At 45.7% G+C, this 20,061-nt stretch overlaps 1 protein-coding gene across 1 annotated transcript in view; it reads right to left on the reverse strand.

Annotated features, from left to right (window-relative positions):
• Nucleotides 1-2,079: 2,079 nt before the first annotated feature.
• Nucleotides 2,080-20,061, reverse strand: part of LOC311229314 (glutamate decarboxylase 1) — a 102,784-nt gene continuing 84,802 nt past the window's right edge. The window contains exons 11-14 of the mRNA XM_084315389.1: nucleotides 18,619-18,768; nucleotides 16,956-17,063; nucleotides 15,177-15,266; nucleotides 2,080-2,539 (exon numbers count right to left, since the gene is read on the reverse strand). Coding sequence (XP_084171515.1) covers nucleotides 2,366-2,539; nucleotides 15,177-15,266; nucleotides 16,956-17,063; nucleotides 18,619-18,768 — 522 coding nt within the window. The 3' untranslated portion in view covers nucleotides 2,080-2,365. The remainder of the gene's footprint in view (nucleotides 2,540-15,176; nucleotides 15,267-16,955; nucleotides 17,064-18,618; nucleotides 18,769-20,061) is intronic.

Consider the following 20,061-nt stretch of genomic DNA (forward strand, 5'->3'; position numbering starts at 1 on the left):
TGCTGTAAGTGTTTTTATTTTTAAATTTTTTTATAAGTGTTAAATAGCTCTACATTCTGACAGTCATCACTGATACAGAGTGTCTGGTCAGTAACATGGGTCTCCCAGTCCCTCCGCTCTGCAATAAACAGGAAATACATGTTCTGGTATCCCGTTCCCACTTTATCCAATCAGGAGAGATAACTCTAGATATCTTTACTTATTTCAAGAAATCTTGCCAAACCAAATTTGCTGGCAGAATATTTGACTTGTTTCAAGCACATATATGTATATATATTTTTTTGTCAGAATTTTTTTTTGCATTGTGGTGTTCTCTCTCCTGATTGGATAAAGTGGGAACAGGATACAAGAACATGTATTATCTGTTTACTGCAGAGCAGGAGGGACTGGGAGACCCATGTTACTGACCAGACACTATATCAGTGATGGCTGTTTACTGCAGAGCGGTAAGTCTGGGAGACCCATGTTACTGACCAGACACTCTATATCAGTGATGGCTGTTTACTGCAGAGCGGAGGGACTGGGAGACCCATGTTACTGACCAGACACTCTATATCAGTGATGGCTGTCTACTGCAGAGCGGAGGGACTGGGAGACCCATGTTACTGACCAGACACTATATCAGCGATGGCTGTTTACTGCAGAGCAGAGGGACTGGGAGACCCATGTTACTGACCAGACACTCTATATCAGTGATGGCTGTTTACTGCAGAGCGGAGGGACTGAGAGACCCATGTTACTGACCAGACACTCTATATCAGTGATGGCTGTCTACTGCAGAGCGGAGGGACTGGGAGACCCATGTTACTGACCAGACACTCTATATCAGTGATGGCTGTTTACTGCAGAGTGGAGGGACTGGGAGACCCTGTTACTGACCAGACACTCTATATCAGTGATGGCTGTTTACTGCAGAGTGGAGCGACTGGGAGACCCATGTTACTGACCAGATACTCTATATCAGTGATGGCTGTTTACTGCAGAGCAGGAGGGACTGGGAGACCCATGTTACTGACCAGACACTCTATATCAGTGATGGCTGTTTACTGCAGAGTGGAGGGACTGGGAGACCCATGTTACTGACCAGACACTCTATATCAGTGATGGCTGTTTACTGCAGAGCAGGAGGGACTGGGAGACCCATGTTACTGACCAGACATTCTATATCAGTGATGGCTGTTTACTGCAGAGCAGGAGGGACTGGGAGACCCATGTTACTGACCAGACACTCTATATCAGTTTTGGCTGTTTACTGCAGAGTGGAGGGACTGGGAGACCCATGTTACTGACCAGACACTCTATATCAGTGATGGCTGTTTACTGCAGAGCGGAGGGACTGAGAGACCCATGTTACTGACCAGACACTATATCAGTGATGGCTGTTTACTGCAGAGCGGTAAGTCTGGGAGACCCATGTTACTGACCAGACACTATATCAGTGATGGCTGTTTACTGCAGAGCAGGAGGGACTGAGAGACCCATGTTACTGACCAGACACTCTATATCAGTGATGGCTGTTTACTGCAGAGCGGAGGGACTGGGAGACCCATGTTACTGACCAGACACTATATCAGCGATGGCTGTTTACTGCAGAGCGGAGGGACTGGGAGACCCATGTTACTGACCAGACACTCTATATCAGTGATGGCTGTTTACTGCAGAGCGGAGGGACTGAGAGACCCATGTTACTGACCAGACACTCTATATCAGTGATGGCTGTCTACTGCAGAGCGGAGGGACTGGGAGACCCATGTTACTGACCAGACACTATATCAGTGATGGCTGTTTACTGCAGAGCGGTAAGTCTGGGAGACCCATGTTACTGACCAGACACTCTATATCAGTGATGGCTGTTTACTGCAGAGCGGAGGGACTGGGAGACCCATGTTACTGACCAGACACTCTATATCAGTGATGGCTGTTTACTGCAGAGCGGAGGGACTGGGAGACCCATGTTACTGACCAGACACTCTATATCAGTGATGGCTGTTTACTGCAGAGCGGAGGGACTGGGAGACCCATGTTACTGACCAGACACTCTATATCAGTGATGGCTGTTTACTGCAGAGCAGGAGGGACTGGGAGACCCATGTTACTGACCAAACACTCTATATCAGTGATGGCTGTCGGAGTGTAGAGCTATTATCTTAACACGTAGACCAGTTATTTTAACACGTATTCTAACAAAGAAAATACCACTTCCAGCACCTTTAAGCCATTTCTGTGAAGCCGACCCTGCTAGTATGACTTCATGATGCGACGAAGACCTGAAGCCAAAAGGCTTTTCAGAGCTGGAAAAAGATAAATATTTGAGGAGAAAAAAAGGGGAAACGACTTTAATCACGAGGCTACTGGTGCACGGCTCCTACAAGTCCTGCCCCAAGCGCTCGATCTCGTCGATCAGGAAGTCGATGTCTGACACAGTGGCGGCGGGGTTGGAGACCACCATGCGGAAGAAGTTGACCTTGTTCCCCTGAGGCTGGTAGCCCACCATGGTGCTCCCAGACTCCATCATCAAGGCCTTGATCTTGGGGGCCACCTGTTGTTGGGGAACGAGAAGCATAATATGATCAGGTGCTTGGCCAAAAGGGCACATGTTTCTGCTGTGCTGTCTGTAACTTGGCCTCCTAATCAGCCTCTCTCTCTCTCTCTATCTCTCTCTCTCTCTCTCTCTCTCTCTCTCTCTCTCTCTCTCTCTCTCTCTCTCTCTCTCTCTCTCTCTCTCTCTCTCTCTCTCTCTATATGGGTAACGCATGTATTCCCGGTAACCTGCCCCATTCTAAGCCATATAACCCAGGAAGTTATACGAACAACATTAAAAATCTTTTCTCATGTCAAGAATGATTGTTATAGATGACAAATAATTCACCTTTAAAAAAAAAATCATGTAATGAGGGATGGCGGACCTCTAAAGTTGACCTAAGTTACCGGGAATACCAATTCACTATCTCCTCCAATTTAAGAGAGAATTAAAATGTTTCGGTTGTTTTGTAGGGATATCATCATCATGTAACATAATACCATAGTTCTCCCCGAGTTATCTCAATAGAATTCAAATTTAGCTGAATCTGAAGGAAAAATCCGGGTATGGGATATGAGTCAACATAGTTCATGGCCTTCAATTGATAACAAACATAAAAGGCTTAATTTTCATGGCAGATGCATGATATGTTTTGGACATGATCTTGGCACCCCAATGAACAACCAAAATGAGTTTCGTCTTTTGTGGCCAATTATTTTAGGAGATAATTACTTTTCACATATTGATCCCAGGTTACGGTGAATACCTATCCTCACAATTCCAGATAAACACTTAAATCTCCTATTTTACTAAAGATTGGTGAGATTTTATTTTTGGAAATCATAACAGCAATAATAAGGGTTAGGTGTAAACCAGAATTACTAGAATGTGTTGTGTTTTGTCTGTAAAAATGAGCAAAAACAAGGAAAGGGTATTCCCAGTAACTTAACTTAACAAACAAGTGCAAAAAATACAGTTCTAGAACAAGTATTTTAATTTTTTCTATATTCAAGAAAGTGGAAAGGAACCCAACATTTTCAATTGTCTGCACACAATCGTTGTTTTGTTATTCCAAGATGGCATTTGAACTGAATTTTGGAAAAAACAGGTATTCCTGGTCACCATGCCCCTAGTCAGTCTACACCACCATGCCCCTAGTCAGTCTACACCACCACCATGCCCCTAGTCAGTCTACACCAACCTGCGCCTAGTCAGTCTACACCACCACCATGCCCCTAGTCAGTCTACACCACCACCATGCCCCTAGTCAGTATACACCACCATGCCCCTAGTCAGTCTACACCACCATGCCCCTAGTCAGTCTACACCACCATGCCCCTAGTCAGTCTACACCACCATGCCCCTAGTCAGTCTACACCACGTGCCCCTAGTCAGTCTACACCACCATGCCCCTAGTCAGTCTACACCACCATGCCCCTAGTCAGTCTACACCAACCTGCCCCTAGTCCGTCTACACCACCATGCCCCTAGTCAGTCTACACCACCACCATGCCCCTAGTCAGTCTACACCACCACCATGCCCCTAGTCAGTCTACACCACCATGCCCCTAGTCAGTCTACACCACCACCATGCCCCTAGTCAGTCTACACCACCACCATGCCCCTAGTCAGTCTACACCACCATGCCCCTAGTCAGTCTACACCACCACCATGCCCCTAGTCAGTCTACACCACCACCATGCCCCTAATCAGTCTACACCACCATGCCCCTAGTCAGTCTACACCACCACCATGCCCCTAGTCAGTCTACACCACCATGCCCCTAGTCAGTCTACACCACCACCATGCCCCTAGTCAGTCTACACCACCACCATGCCCCTAGTCAGTCTACATGACCACCATGCCCCTAGTCAGTCTACACCACCACCATGCCCTTAGTCAGTCTACACCACCACCATGCCCCTAGTCAGTCTACACCACCACCATCCTAGTCAGTCTACACCACCACCATGCCCCTAGTCAGTCTACACCACCACCATGCCCCTAGTCAGTCTACACCACCACCATGCCCCTAGTCAGTCTTCACCACCACCATGCCCCTAGTCAGTCTACACCACCACCATGCCCCTAGTCAGTCTACACCACCACCATGCCCCTAGTCAGTCTACACCACCACCATGCCCCTAGTCAGTCTACACCAACCTGCCCCTAGTCAGTCGTCTACACCACCACCATGCCCCTAGTCAGTCTATACCAACCTGCCCCTAGTCAGTCTACACCACCACCATGCCCCTAGTCAGTCTACACCACCACCATGCCCTAGTCAGTCTACACCACCATGCCCCTAGGCAGTCTACACCACCACCATTCCCCTAGTCAGTCTACACCACCATTCCCCTAGTCAGTCTACACCACCACCATGCCCCTAGTCAGTCTACACCACCACCATGCCCCTAGTCAGTCTACACCACCACCATGCCCCTAGTCAGTCTACACCAACCTGCCCCTAGTCAGTCTACACCACCACCATGCCCCTAGTCAGTCTACACCACCATGCCCCTAGTCAGTCTACACCAACTGCCCCTAGTCAGTCTACACCACCACCATGCCCCTAGTCAGTCTACACCACCACCATGCCCCTAGTCAGTCTACACCACCATGCCCCTAGTCAGTCTACACCAACCTGCCCCTAGTCAGTCTACACCACCATGCCCCTAGTCAGTCTACACCACCATGCCCCTAGTCAGTCTACACCACCACCATGCCCCTAGTCAGTCTACACCACCATGCCCCTAGTCAGTATACACCACCATGCCCCTAGTCAGTCTACACCAACCTGGCCCTAGTCAGTCTACACCACCACCATGCCCCTAGTCAGTCTACACCACCACCATGCCCCTAGTCAGTATACACCACCATGCCCCTAGTCAGTCTACACCAACCTGCCCCTAGTCAGTCTACACCACCACCATGCCCCTAGTCAGTCTACACCAACCTGCCCCTAGTCAGTCTACACCACCACCATGCCCCTAGTCAGTCTACACCACCATGCCCCTAGTCAGTCTACACCAACTGCCCCTAGTCAGTCTACACCACCACCATGCCCCTAGTCAGTCTACACCACCACCATGCCCCTAGTCAGTCTACACCACCATGCCCCTAGTCAGTCTACACCAACCTGCCCCTAGTCAGTCTACACCACCATGCCCCTAGTCAGTCTACACCACCATGCCCCTAGTCAGTCTACACCACCACCATGCCCCTAGTCAGTCTACACCACCATGCCCCTAGTCAGTCTACACCAACCTGCCCCTAGTCAGTCTACACCACCATGCCCCTAGTCAGTCTACACCACCATGCCCCTAGTCAGTCTACACCACCACCATGCCCCTAGTCAGTCTACACCACCATGCCCCTAGTCAGTATACACCACCATGCCCCTAGTCAGTCTACACCAACCTGCCCCTAGTCAGTCTACACCACCACCATGCCCCTAGTCAGTCTACACCACCACCATGCCCCTAGTCAGTATACACCACCATGCCCCTAGTCAGTCTACACCAACCTGCCCCTAGTCAGTCTACACCACCACCATGCCCCTAGTCAGTCTACACCACCACCATGCTCCTAGTCAGTCTACACCACCACCATGCCCCTAGTCAGTCTACACCACCATGCCACCATTCTATTATATATGCTAGCCTACCCCTGATAATATTAATACATTTAATTAATGTGTTAGCTTGTAGCTAACGGCCTGGGCCTCCATGATGTGTTGTTAGCTTGTAGCTTGTAGCTAACGGCCTGGGCCTCCATGATGTGTTAGCTTCAATTAATTAATTACCGGAATACATATAAGTTACCGTGAATACCTATATGGTAATAGTATTCCTGGTAACCTTTCCTTTTCACAAGTCACCGGAATACATATCAATATCTAAAGTTACCGTGAATACCTACCAGGTTACGGGAATACCTATTTAGGTAACCAAGAACACCTAGGCATGGTATTCCTGGTACCTCAAGGTATTCTCGGTTACCCATAGGTTACGGGAATACCTTTCTCCAGTTACCGGGAATGCTTTACAGATACCTCTCTCTCTCTCTCTCTCTCTCTCTCTCTCTCTCTCTCTCTCTCTCTCTCTCTCTCTCTCTCTCTCTCTCTCTCTCTCTCTCTCTCTCTCTCTCTCTCTCTCTCTCTCTCTCTCTCTCTCTCTCTTGTAGCAGTTGTAGTAGTAGTAGTAGTAGTAGTAGTAGTAGTAGTAGTAGTAGTAGTAGTAGTAGTAGTAGTAGTAGTAGTAGTAGTAGTGGTGGTAGTAGTAGTAGTAGTAGTAGTAGTAGTAGTAGTAGTAGTAGTAGTAGTAGTAGTAGTAGTAGTAGTAGTAGTAGTAGTAGTATTAGTAGTAGTAGTCGTCAGTGATGGGCAAGCTACTTGGAAAATGTAGTAAGCTACACTACAAGTTACTCTCGATTAAATATAGCTCAACTACAATGGAAGCTATCCCCAGATAAATGTAGTAAGCTACACTACAAGTTACTCTCGATTAAATATAGCTCAACTACAATGAAAGCTATCCCCAGATAAATGTAGTAAGCTACACTACAAGTTACTCTCGATTAAATATAGCTCAACTACAATGGAAGCTATCCCCAGATAAATGTAGCAAGCTACACTACAAGAACATGGCAAAAATAGCTAACTACATCGGCACTACTTTTTTTATTTATTTTTTTACTTTATGATCAAGTTTCCACAAAACAAATAGGCAGGCAAAAAAAAAGGTTCAGTTTGATTGTTTATTAGAAAACTGAAACAAGCCCTCGGTCTGGCTTTTTGTGTCATCCTATTAACATGAACTTGTATTATGTACAAAATGTTAATAAAGTATGAGGAAAGAACTGTGGAAACGTAATAAATAAAAGGCAGTGAAACAATAATCAAATAAACACCAAAATATATACTCTCTCTATTGGAATGGAGACTTTTCAGCACAGGATAAACTGCCCACTTTATCAACCAAAAACACACTTCTTCAATATCTGAATTTTAACTAATAATAACTGTCGTACTGCATTTTACTATTATGCTACCATGTCTATACTACCACCAACTATGCTAATATGTCTATACTACTACAGTATGTACTCAGAGTATAACACTCAAGCTCGACACTGCTAGACAAACAATACTGTAGGAGCTATTTGATGGTTTTTGTGCTTAGTTTGTAGTTTGTTAAGTTCATCACTGGGTGGCAGCACGGAGCACTGGGTGGCAGCACGGAGCGCATAGGTTTTGAATAAAGGCACAGGTGTAGGCACAGGTGTATGCTATGTCAATCAAGGTATCTAGGTATGGGTGACGGAGAGATCTCACGGTTTTTACCGCATGAACACACGCACGTACCCTCGCTCGGTTTAAATATTAGTAACAGCATTATGAAGTAATTATTGTTTGACTCATCACTTGTATTGTGCTAAATACTTGAATTAAATGGGAACTTCACCCAACGGCAGGTGACACAGACTCGACAATGTGTATTTTCTAAATTGCGCGTCAAAGACGAGGCATCCCCGCACCCAAAGGAGCGTCTATCAGAACATCAAGATAGCCGCTACACAAGTAAAAACCCGATCTTACTTGGACAAATGGAGGATTTTGGAACCTGGCTTGGAATGCTGCTTCTGGATAAAGATCATCATCCCGAGATAGCACACCAAAGGAGGACTGGTTAGTGTATCGCACTGGGTTGCTTGCTAATGGAGCAGCAGCATTGAAAGTTTTGTTGTTATTGTATTGACTTTTTTTCACGAGAGAGACTCCAGTCTCTTAAAGGAACAGTACGTATTATCAAAAATGAGTTTACGTCATGATATTGTGGAGCCCAGCCAAGGGCAAAATGTTTGTGAGCCAAGAATAAGAAAGCCTTCTTTAAAGGGATTATCAATTTTGATTGAAAGGCTCCAAACGGACAGAAATGCATATTGTACACAAGCAAGGAAATTGAAAAGGGAAATCATCACTCTTCTAGTTTCCAATGACAATGTAAATCTTGTGCACCAAAATCTAAAACAGTTCAAAGCTCTATGTCAAGTTGCCTCTGAGGCACATAATACATTGATGACTGAGTATCCTACAACTGAGGATACGCAGAGAAAGCAGGACGAATGGTTTTATGCAACAAAGGAAACAAATGATACATTTGTAAATGAAGTATCAACATGGTTGAGCGAAAATGGGATTTTTCAGGTCAATGATGATAATGCTGAATTGGAAAAAATTTAATCTGATTTGCATGAGGAAATTAAAGCTGGAGACAGTGCGTCTAATGTGTCTAGTAAAAGGTCAAGCAGAAGAAGCAATGCCAGTAGAGCATCAGGTTCTAGTACTGCATCTGCACGTTTAAATGCCATGGCAAAGAAAGCGGCTTTAATGGAGCAAACCGCTGCTCTGCAAAGGAAACATGAAATAGAGGCACAAGAGGAGAAACTCAGACATGAACAAGAGAAACTCAGAAAAGTTAAGGAGCAACTGGAGCTTGATACACAAATGGCTGTTGTTACTGCAAGACTTTCTGTGCTGGAAGGCAGTGCTGTTGGAGGAAAGGCCCTTTCAGATGGAATTAATTCCTACCTGAGCAAATCTATTAAAGAGCTGAGACCTCAATTCAACCTACAGGCAACTGCATTTGTGCCGAAGGAGAACACCCTGATTTCGGATCAAGGCTCAAGAGCGCCACCTATCTTTTCCACATATGATGTGCGACCAAAGGTGAATATGCACACACACTTTCAGGAGAAAGTACAACATCATGGAATTCCACAAGCAAAGGATACTACTCTCATGCCACAGTGGCAACCAAACACTGGGACGTCTCTCACCACTACTCTAAAGCATCAGTCTCAAAATGCTTTCACAGCCTCCACTGCTGCACCTCGTAGGTCAGTAGCTGCACAGGAATGACAGCCTACACAGAACGCTGCAGTGCAAAATACAGTGGACCAGGATGCCATTTGTGGAATCATGCAAAGGCAGAATGAACTCACCACATTGCTCATTCAACAGCAAATGTTATCTACTTTACCAAAAAGAGATATAACCATATTTGATGGTGATCCATTGCACTTCATTTCCTTTTTTAGGACATTTGAACATTGTGTTGAAGAGGTAACATGCAGTTATCAAGACTGTTTGTATTTTCTGGAGCAGTACACCAGGGGGAAGCCCAGAGAGCTGGTGCGAAGCTGCTTACACATGCCACCACAACAAGGATATCAAAGAGCAAAAGGTCTTTTGAAAGAACACTTTGGTAATGAGCACAGGATAGCAACAGCCTACATGGAAAAAGCCTTTCGCTGGCCTGTTGTTAAAGCAGAGGATGTAGAGGCGCTGCAGGAGTTCACGCTGTTCCTAAGAGGGTGCTGCAACGCTATAACAGAGATACAGTACATGGAGGAGATGAACGTTCCATCAAACATGAGGAATGTTATGATGAAATGGCCATACAAGCTGCGGGAAAGATGGAGGTCTACAGCTTGTGAGATACAAGAACGGCAAGGCTACAGGGCCACCTTCCCAGAGATGGTAAACTTTTTGGAGAAACAAGTCAAAATATTGTCTCATCCCATTTTTGGTGACATTTCAGATGCACGACCAAGCATCACATTAAAACCTGTAGATAAGAGCGCGCCGCTACCCAGGAGCAGCATTAAAGGAAGCAGTTTTGCAATAACCATCGCAACCAACCAAGCTGAAACTGTGCCCACAGTGCACATGATGCCAAAGCAGCCTATCGTAACTAAGGAGTTGTCCTCAGAGGCCTGCCTCTATTGTGAAGAGTCACATCCATTTTCTAAGTGTTTTAAACTGAATATGATTTCTCAAAGGGAGAAAATAGATTTTCTGAGAGGAAAAGGAATTTGTTTTGGATGCTTGAAGTCTGGCCACATGAGTAAGGAATGCAGAAGTCGTCTGACCTGTGATGAATGCAATCTTAAACACCCGACTATTCTGCATGTCCACAACAAAGACAAATTGACCAAGTCACAAGAAACACCAGTCAGTAGTGCACTTGTGTCTCTTCAGGCATGTGGTTGTACTGGGGCCGGAGACCACGACTGTACCCTTTCCATTGTTCCAGTACATTTGAGATCCAAGAAAGGAAATGGAGTGCTGCAGACCTACGCCTTCTTAGACCCAGGAAGTACAGCAACCTTCTGTACCAACCATCTTATGAAGAAGCTGAATCTACAGGGTACAAAGACCAACATTCTTATGCGCACTATGGGTCAAGAAAAGGTCATTGAAAGCCAAATCCTTACAGGACTGGAAGTGTCCAAGTTGGATAATAACCACTTTATGGAGCTCCCAGAAACGTTCACACATGAAACAATCCCCGTTTCAAAGAGTAACATCCCTACTCTGCAAGATATTGAAAAATGGGAATATCTGAAGGGTATCAGGATGCCAGAATTGGACGCTGATGTTGAACTTTTGATTGGAGCTAATGCATCAAAACTCATGGAACCCTGGGAAATTATCAACAGCCAAGGTGATGGACCTTATGCCGTGAAGACCCTATTGGGGTGGGTCGTCAACGGTCCTTTGAGGGGTAATAATGGTTGTCAGATAAGCTGCTCGACCATATATGCCAATAGGACATCCATTGTCAAACTGGAGGAGCTGTTGGTCTCTCAGTACAACCAAGAGTTAAACGAGAAGTCACTGGAGGAGCAGCAGGAGATGTCAAGAGAGGACCCAAGTTTTATGGAGATCTTGGAGAAGTCTATTTGCATGCAGGAAGGACATTATTGCATGGACTTGCCTTTTAAAATGGATGACATCACCATGCCAAACAACAGGTGCATTGTGGAACAGCACCTTCAGAGTCCAAAAATAAAGTGTGAATGGAATAAGGACTACCAAAATGAGTACACAGATTTTCTTACTCATGCGAGTGACAGTGACTACGGAGAAATTGTGCCTCAAGTCCAGTCGGACTACAAAAACGGCAGTGTGTGGTATCGCCCTCATCACTGGGTGTGCCACCCAAAGAAGGGAAGACTGAGAGTGGAAAAGCAAGCACACACCAGACGTGGAATTCTTCCAATCGTCAGTCCCAGTGACCAGTTGGGGTTCTCTTCACCATTCACCTTGCTACCAAAACTGTTGTTGCAAGAAATGTGTCGAAGGAACATGTCTTGGGATGACCCCATACCCCAGACATTCTCACAGCGATGGGCAAATGGCTTGTACGGGCAGTACGGTTGAAGACCAAGACAGGGCAGTTGGAGCGGCCCATATCCAAGCTCTTTCTGCTTCAAGAAGCAGTGTAAGGTCTGGCGGTAAAAGTCACGACCCAACGTTGAGTTATGTGCTGGTAACCTCTGGCTCAGAGAAGAACCAAGAACATTAGTTATAGCTCCTTTTTTCTTCTTTAATGTAATTGTTTTCCACCTTCACATTTGGGGCCGGTGTGTAGGAGCTATTTGATGGTTTTTGTGCTTAGTTTGTAGTTTGTTAAGTTCATCACTGGGTGGCAGCACGGAGCACTGGGTGGCAGCACAGAGCGCATAGGTTTTGAATAAAGGCACAGGTGTAAGCACAGGTGTATGCTATGTCAATCAAGGTATCTAGGTATGGGTGACGGAGAGATCTCACGGTTTTTACCGCATGAACACACGCACGTACCCTCTCTCGGTTTAAATATTAGTAACAGCATTATGAAGTAATTATTGTTTGACTCATCACTTGTATTGTGCTAAATACTTGAATTAAATGGGAACTTCACCCAACGGCAGGTGACACAGACTCGACAATGTGTATTTTCTAAATTGCGCGTCAAAGACGAGGCATCCCCGCACCCAACCGAGCGTCTATCAGAACATCAAGATAGCCGCTACAAATACTACTTATCCTTGGCTGCTAGATATGTACCACTCCTGCTGACTTGTTGTACACAATTTGTAAGTTGCTTTGAATGAAAGCGTCAGCTAAATGACCAAATGTATTTAAATATGTAACTCACAAAACATTCCATGGCCCCAAAATCATGTGGGGACCCCCCCCTGGGGGTCCTGACCGACCCACAGGTTGAGAACCACTGCTCTAGGTGATCTTTTCCCTCTTAGTGTATGTATTTATGTTAGTTTGTTTTTTCTTTTCTCCACCCCCATAATATTGTTCATTTTCTGCCTACAGTATCTTTCCAGATAGGGCCATGGAGAGGCATTGTTGTTATTGACATCATCTTCATCAATGCCATCAGCCCTGGAAACATCGAATCCCTCTGCCATTTCGCGCGGACTGGTTCATTCATTCATTCAGTGGTCTGTGTTTTGATTTTCACTTTCTGATTTGCGGAGCTGGAGCGGCATGTCCCGCCCTATCCTGCCCCCGATTGGCCTACCCGTAATGTTTTGGCCTAACCTTACCCAATTGTGAGTCGTCATACTCATATCTAAACCAACCAACCAATCATAGTGGGTTTTCTCCGGGGAGTTTTTTTTCTCTCACAAATCTTTATTTAGTCTGTTTCTCCGGATAGTAGCGTGTAGCGTTTTGCTCACGCTACGTCACTACTTGATTCTAAAAATAGCTGCACTACAGAGAACGCTACTTGGTTCAAAAGTAGCGACGCTACCATCACGCTACTGAGAAATGTAGTTAAGCTATGTAGCGTCGCTACTTGTAGCTAGCTACTGCCCAACACTGGTAGTAGTAGTCGACTCAGGCACGTGCACACTAGTGATGTGACGATTCATCGATTTGCATCGGTGCGCCGGCATACACGTTCACGATGCAAGTGCACCAGTGGAATAAGTCCGCGTCGGCAAAATGTCAGGCTGAACTCGCGATGCATCTTGTTGTAGCGTCTTTGCATCGGTCAAAAACCGATGCATTGATATAATTTCCTCTCATCCACTTATCAGCAGTGCACTGTGACTGCACACACACACACAGCAGATACTATTGCTTTGCTACTACATAAGGCGAGAGCCGCGTCACAGTTATCAACAAACAGTGGAAGTCGAGGAGACATGAATAGAATTGCTCAACATGCTAACGCTAGTAGCCTCTGGCTAACGCCAGTTAGCCGTTCAGCTAACGCTAAACTAGTGTCTAACTAAAGTGACTCTGCAACACAGTAACATTAGTGAGGAGGGGGGGTGGGGGGGTATATTGAAGACGCTTGACAACAGGGGTTCAAAGATAACTTCACATTTATTGGTTATTCATTTCTTAATTATATCGCTTCATGCAATCCATCCAGGCTAGCCGGCTGCCTCCGTGTTGTTGACATAATGCTACGGTCGCATCCTAGTGACCTAGTCTAGTGTGTGACATCATCAACTGTCGACGGGGAGGGGCTCTCTCTCTCTCTCTCTCTCTCTCTCTCTCTCTCTCTCTCTCTCTCTCTCTCTCTCTCTCTCTCTCTCTCTCTCTCTCTCTCTCTCTCAAACTGTCAAAAGACAGTTTATGCAAAAGTCTTCTTAGGCACCCAAGAGTTTTTAATTATATAAATTGTCTTACAGTAGATTATTTTATTTTTAATAATAATATAAGCTGCATAAGGAATACAACCAAATCCTCTGTCATACCATAAAATTGTATTATTTATTATTATTATTATTTTGCATCGTGTTGAATCGCATCGTATCGCCCCGAATCGCATTATGTTGAATCAAATCGTATCGAATCGTATCGTATCTCAACAGGGGGTGAATCATATCGCATCGCATCGCCCGGTGCTTCAAATGTATCGTTAATGTATCGTATCGTTGGAACCGTATCGAGATGCACATCGCATCGGCCTCAGTGAGGAGATGCACATCCCTAGTGCACACATAGAGGCCAAGGGGTGCTTGAGCACCTGCCTTTTTTAGCCTCAACAAAAAAGTGCCCTTTTTGAAAAAATTAAATAAAAAACCTTTTTTCTTTTTTTTTTTATATCGTTACGCATATAGACTGCCCTTCCAACTGAAAAATGTCAGGATAGAATAAAAATATTAGGTAAAGAGAGAGAGATGCCCCATATTCCATTGCAGTTTGCACGGCCTCCTCAACGTGCCTCTCCGCGGACCTATATATTTTATGCATAGCGTGGGTGAGGGACACGAAGAAGTCAAGTCCGATGGGATTAGGGAATCTCAAATACAAATCGGGATTGGAATAAAAAATGGATTTATATTAAACAATACAGAATATACAGCACTTCTTGGGGTCTGTAGGGTAAGCACTTATTCCCTCCCCCCTGAACATTTATGGAGATGTATGGGCCTTTTAAGTCAGTGATAAAAGTGTCTTTCAAGGATAAGTGAGCTCCTGCACTGATTATTATAGTTCAATATTCAATATTTGATCACCAAAACCCCCCAAAAAGCATAAAAAGGGGGCCCCCCGCCCGAAAAGGGCCCTTAAAAATCGTGCTACGCGCGCTCGGTTAATATATACACACAGGTATAGTGCCCTTTTCAGCCTTTGAGCACCTGCCCCTCTAAAGTCCTGTGCACGTCCCTGGTAGTCGTTGTTGTTGTTGTTGTTGTTGTTGTTGTTGTTGTTGTTGTTGTTGTTGTTGTTGTTGTTGTTGTTGTTGTAGTTGTTGTAGTAATAGTAGTAGTAGTAGTAGTAGTTGTTGTTGTAGTAGTAGTATTTGTTGTTGTTGTTGTTGTTGTTGTTGTTGTTGTAGTTAATTACCTTGTGCAGTCTGTCCCTCCTCTCCGGGCCGTCTGCCAGGCAGCGCAGGCTCGGTGGAAGGTACCAGAAGCAGACGTTGGTGTGCTGCGGCTGCCAGGAGAGAACAAACACATTGATGACAGGAAGTGACATCATCTCAGCTAACATGGGCATATAAATGAACCCAGTCTGGAACACATTGATGACAGGAAGTGACATCATCTCAGCTAACATGGGCATATAAATTAACCCAGTCTGGAACACATTCAGCTGAAAACAGTCCTTCTTGCAACGGCGTGCAGGACTGCCACCATGAGTTATACACAGGGGATATAAAAGTATACTTAAGTACTAAAAAGTAAAAGTAAAAACTTTTTTTTATTCCGGGGCAATGAAATGTTCCGTTTCGTCCTCTTCATCACTCGTACTATCGATTGTGGCCATCTTCTGTTGCTCGTCACTCTGACTGTCTATTCTTCTGATAGCAGGTGTTTAATCAAAGATCCCCGCTTGGGATCAGCATGGGTATGGGCGGGTTAATTTTCCATTGATGGGGATTTGATTGGCAAATTTAAAATAAAGTGCGGCCGCAGGATTAATAACGTTAACGTTAGTTCGGCCAGAGAAACAAATATACAAATTAAAATGGTTGGACCTGCGAGATTTTTACTTTGTTCTTTGTAGGTCTGGATTTTAAATGTAAGGAGTAAAAAAGTATGTATTTTTTCTCTGAAATGTAATTGAGTAAAAGTAGAAGTATACAAACCTAATAATACTCGAGTAAAGTACAAATCCCCCAAAACAGTACTTAAGTATTGTAACAAAGTACAATTACTCAAGTACTTTACACCCCTGATTGTCGTCTCTCCTACATGGACGTTTTGTGAGGGACGTTTTGTGAGGGACATTTTGTGGGACGGCATGTGCCTCGAGTGATGCCTTTCTCTGCATCTCCCCAAACAACACGATCTCATCAGAAAACTAGGCCTGTCCCTGACTAAGGATTTGTATAGTCGACTTGTAGTCGATACCCCCCGAATACAAAATAATTTAAAATTATAATAATAATTATAAATATATTTTTTTTTTTTTTTTGGATCATTCCATTTGGGCTGTGGGGGGTGCTTAATGGGTTAAACTACTATCATATGCCGCAGCAGACCGGGCCCCTCAGATAATGAGCTCATCATCATTAGGTGGCTTCTTTGTTCTGAATGTTGCCTATCACTCTCCAACCCATTCTGTCCCCACTTCTTCTCTCCAACTCCGTGACTCCACCTCTCACTCCGCTCCAATCACAGACGTCGTCTACCCAGCCTCTTCTTGGTCTTCCACTTCCTCTCTTTCCATCCACCTTCCCCATCACCAACTTCTTGAACATCTCCCCGCTGGATCCTCTCAGAACATGCCCGCACAACTCCATCTTTCTCTTTTTCAACCTCTCCAGCAGCTGTCCTCCTTGCATACCAACTCTTCTCAGTACCTCCTCATTCTTGATCTTATCCTTCCATGTTATCTTCAGCATCTTCCTCTGCGTCCACATTTTAAAAGAGTCTATCATCCTCTTTGCCTCTTCATTCAGCGTCCATGCTTCTGCTCCGTATGAAAAGACTGACATAACATACGTTTCCAAAATCCTGGTCTTCGTTTTCCAACTTGTGTTTCTTCTGGAGCTGGAGAGTTATATTCCTCAGACGCAGAGGGCCCTCCCTGACACCCAGCAGGGTATCACCTCTCAGGGAGATAGCGGCTCCCTCGGGGAGCAGGGTAATGAAGGGGGAGCGGAGAGGGTAATCTCACCTCTCCCTGGAACACCATCTCGTAGCCCTCGCGGTTCTTGATCTTGTTGTAGAGATACGACGACAGGTCCAGGCACTTGTCAATATGCTGCTCGAAGCCCACCGTCCCCTTTTAGGAGAGGAAGAGAGCGAGGTTAACCCTTTCACTACCACACTACAGACGGTTAACCCTTTCACTACCACACTACAGACGGTTAACCCTTTCACTACCACACTACAGATGGTTAACCCTTTCACTACCACACTACAGACGGTTAACCCTTTCACTACCACACTACAGACGGTTAACCTTTCACTACCACACTACAGACGGTTAACCCTTTCACTACCACACTACAGCTGGTTAACCCTTTCACTACCACACTACAGACGGTTAACCCTTTCACTACCACACTACAGACGGTTAACCCTTTCACTACCACACTACGGGCGGTTAACACTTTCACTACCACACTACAGACGGTTAACCCTTTCACTACCACACTACAGAAGGTTAACCCTTGCACTACCACACTACGGGCGGTTAACACTTTCACTACCACACTACAGACGGTTAACCCTTTCACTACCACACTACAGATAGTTAACGCTTTCACTACCACACTACAGACGGTTAACCCTTTCAATACCACACTACAGAAGGTTAACCCTCCTTTCACTACCACACTACAGACGGTTAACCCTTTCACTACCACACTACAGAAGGTTAACCCTTTCAATACCACACTACAGATGGTTAACCCTTTCACTACCACACTACAGACGGTTAACCCTTTCAATACCACACTACAGAGGGTTAACCCTTTCAATATCACACTACATACGGTTAACCCTTTCACTACCACACTACAGATGGTTAACCATTTCACTACCACACTACAGACGGTTAACCCTTTCAATACCACACTACAGAAGGTTAACCCTTCACTACCACAATACAGACGGTTAACCCTTTCACTACCACACTACAGAAGGTTAACCCTTTCACTACCACACTACAGACGGTTAACCCTTTCACTACCACACTACAGCCGGTTAACCCTTTCACTACCAGACTACAGCCAGTTAACCCTTTCACTAACACACTACGGGCGGTTAACACTTTCACTACCACACTACAGACGGTTAACCCTTTCAATACCACACTACAGAAGGTTAACCCTCCTTTCACTACCACACTACAGAAGGTTAACCTTTTCACTACCACACTACAGAAGGTTAACCCTTCACTACCACAATACAGACGGTTAACCCTTTCACTACCACACTACAGCCGGTTAACCCTTTCACTACCACACTACAGCCGGTTAACCCTTTCACTACCACACTACGGGCGGTTAACACTTTCACTACCACACTACAGACGGTTAACCCTTTCACTACCACACTACATAAGGTTAACCCTTTCACTACCACACTACAGACGGTTAACCCTTTCACTACCACACTACATAAGGTTAACCCTTTCACTACCACACTACAGACCGTTAACCCTTTCACTACTACACTACAGACGGTTAACCCCTTTCACTACCACACGACAGACGGTTAGCCCTTTCACTACTACACTACAGGCGGTTAACCCTTTTACTACCACACTACAGATGGTTAACCCTTTCCCCCCCGATTTGGCCCCCCTGCCCCCCAGATTGTCTGTGCCACACCTTTGCTTTCCACATCAGCCAGAACTTGAAGATGTCCACATGGCGTCCGCACTGGATGGCCTTGTCCCCCGTGTCGTACGTCACGTCGTACTGCTTGTCGGGCTGGAAGAGGTAGCCGGCGCACATAGAGTTACAGCCCTGCAGCACCCCCTGGTGGAGGGAGGGAGGGGAGACACAACCAGATTAGATACTGGCAGAGGTGTGTACGTCAAGTCAAGTCAAGTCAAGAGTTTTATTTGTCACGGCATACGAGTATACAATGAAATGCGGGTGGTCTTGCCCGCAACGATGTGCAATACAGTGGTACAACATATAATAGAATCCAATACAAAAAACATTGTGCAATAACAGGTAACAGGCAACATGGTGTTACATCTCGGCATTTGTACATAGTTATTTACAGAGTATATAGGACATGCTAGGTAGCTTTGGCAGTGCAATACACTGTTACTGTTGCTAATACTAGTTTAAAGTGGCCTTTCCTTTTGGCAATAAGTGTGGGTGTGTGCGGCATGAGTGTGTGCCCGCTCATGTTAAAGTGTCAAAGTGGCTGCTAGTTTGTGAGCGTGCACAGCGTGCGTGTCGTGTGTGTGCTCATGTGTGCTTATGTGTGGATAGTTCAGTGTTCTGTGGTACTCAATGTTCATTGTTCAAGACTCTGATGGCCTGGGGGAAGAAGCTGAGCCTAAGCCTCTCTGTCCTAGTAGCTGGGGTTCGCAGGCGTCTGCCTGACCTCAGCAGCTGAAACAGGCTGTTATTGGGGTGGTGGGGGTCTTTCATTATTCTGCAGGCTCTGGATTTGCACCTCTTGTTGTATAGAACCTGCAGGGGAGGTAGTGCAATACCCGTGGTACGCTCGGCTGAGTGCACCACTCTCTGTAGGGCCTTCTTGTCCTGTGCCGTGCTGTTTCCATACCAGGCAGTGAAGTTTCCGGTCAAGATGCTCTCTACAGCTCCTGAGTAGAAGGACTGGAGTATCTTCCCCGATACTCTGAACTTCCTTAACTGTCTCAGGTGGTAGAGGCGCTGTTTCGCCTTCTTTACTACTGTGTCTATGTGTGTTGACCATGTCAGATCCTCTGAGATGTGGACCCCCAGGTACTTAAAGCTGCTCACCCTGTCCACGGTAGCCCCGTTAATCATCAGTGGTGTGTGTGTCTCCTGCTGTCCTCTCCTATAATCCACGATCAGCTCCTTGGTTTTACCAATGTTCAGGAGCAGGCTGTTGTCCTGGCACCAGCGTTCCAGTACCTCAACCTCCTCCCGGTAGGCCTTCTCGTCGTTGTCCGAGATCAGCCCCAACACCACCGTGTCGTCTGCGAACTTCACTATGGAGTTGGAGCTGAACTTGGCCACACAATCGTGTGTGTAGAGTGAGTACAGCAGGGGGCTCAGAACACAGCCCTGGGGGGACCCGATGCTCAGGGTGATGGTGTTGGAGGT

The sequence above is a fragment of the Notolepis coatsorum genome (genome assembly GCF_963971535.1).
Source record: "Notolepis coatsorum genome assembly, chromosome: 5".
Lineage (NCBI taxonomy): Eukaryota > Metazoa > Chordata > Actinopteri > Aulopiformes > Paralepididae > Notolepis > Notolepis coatsorum.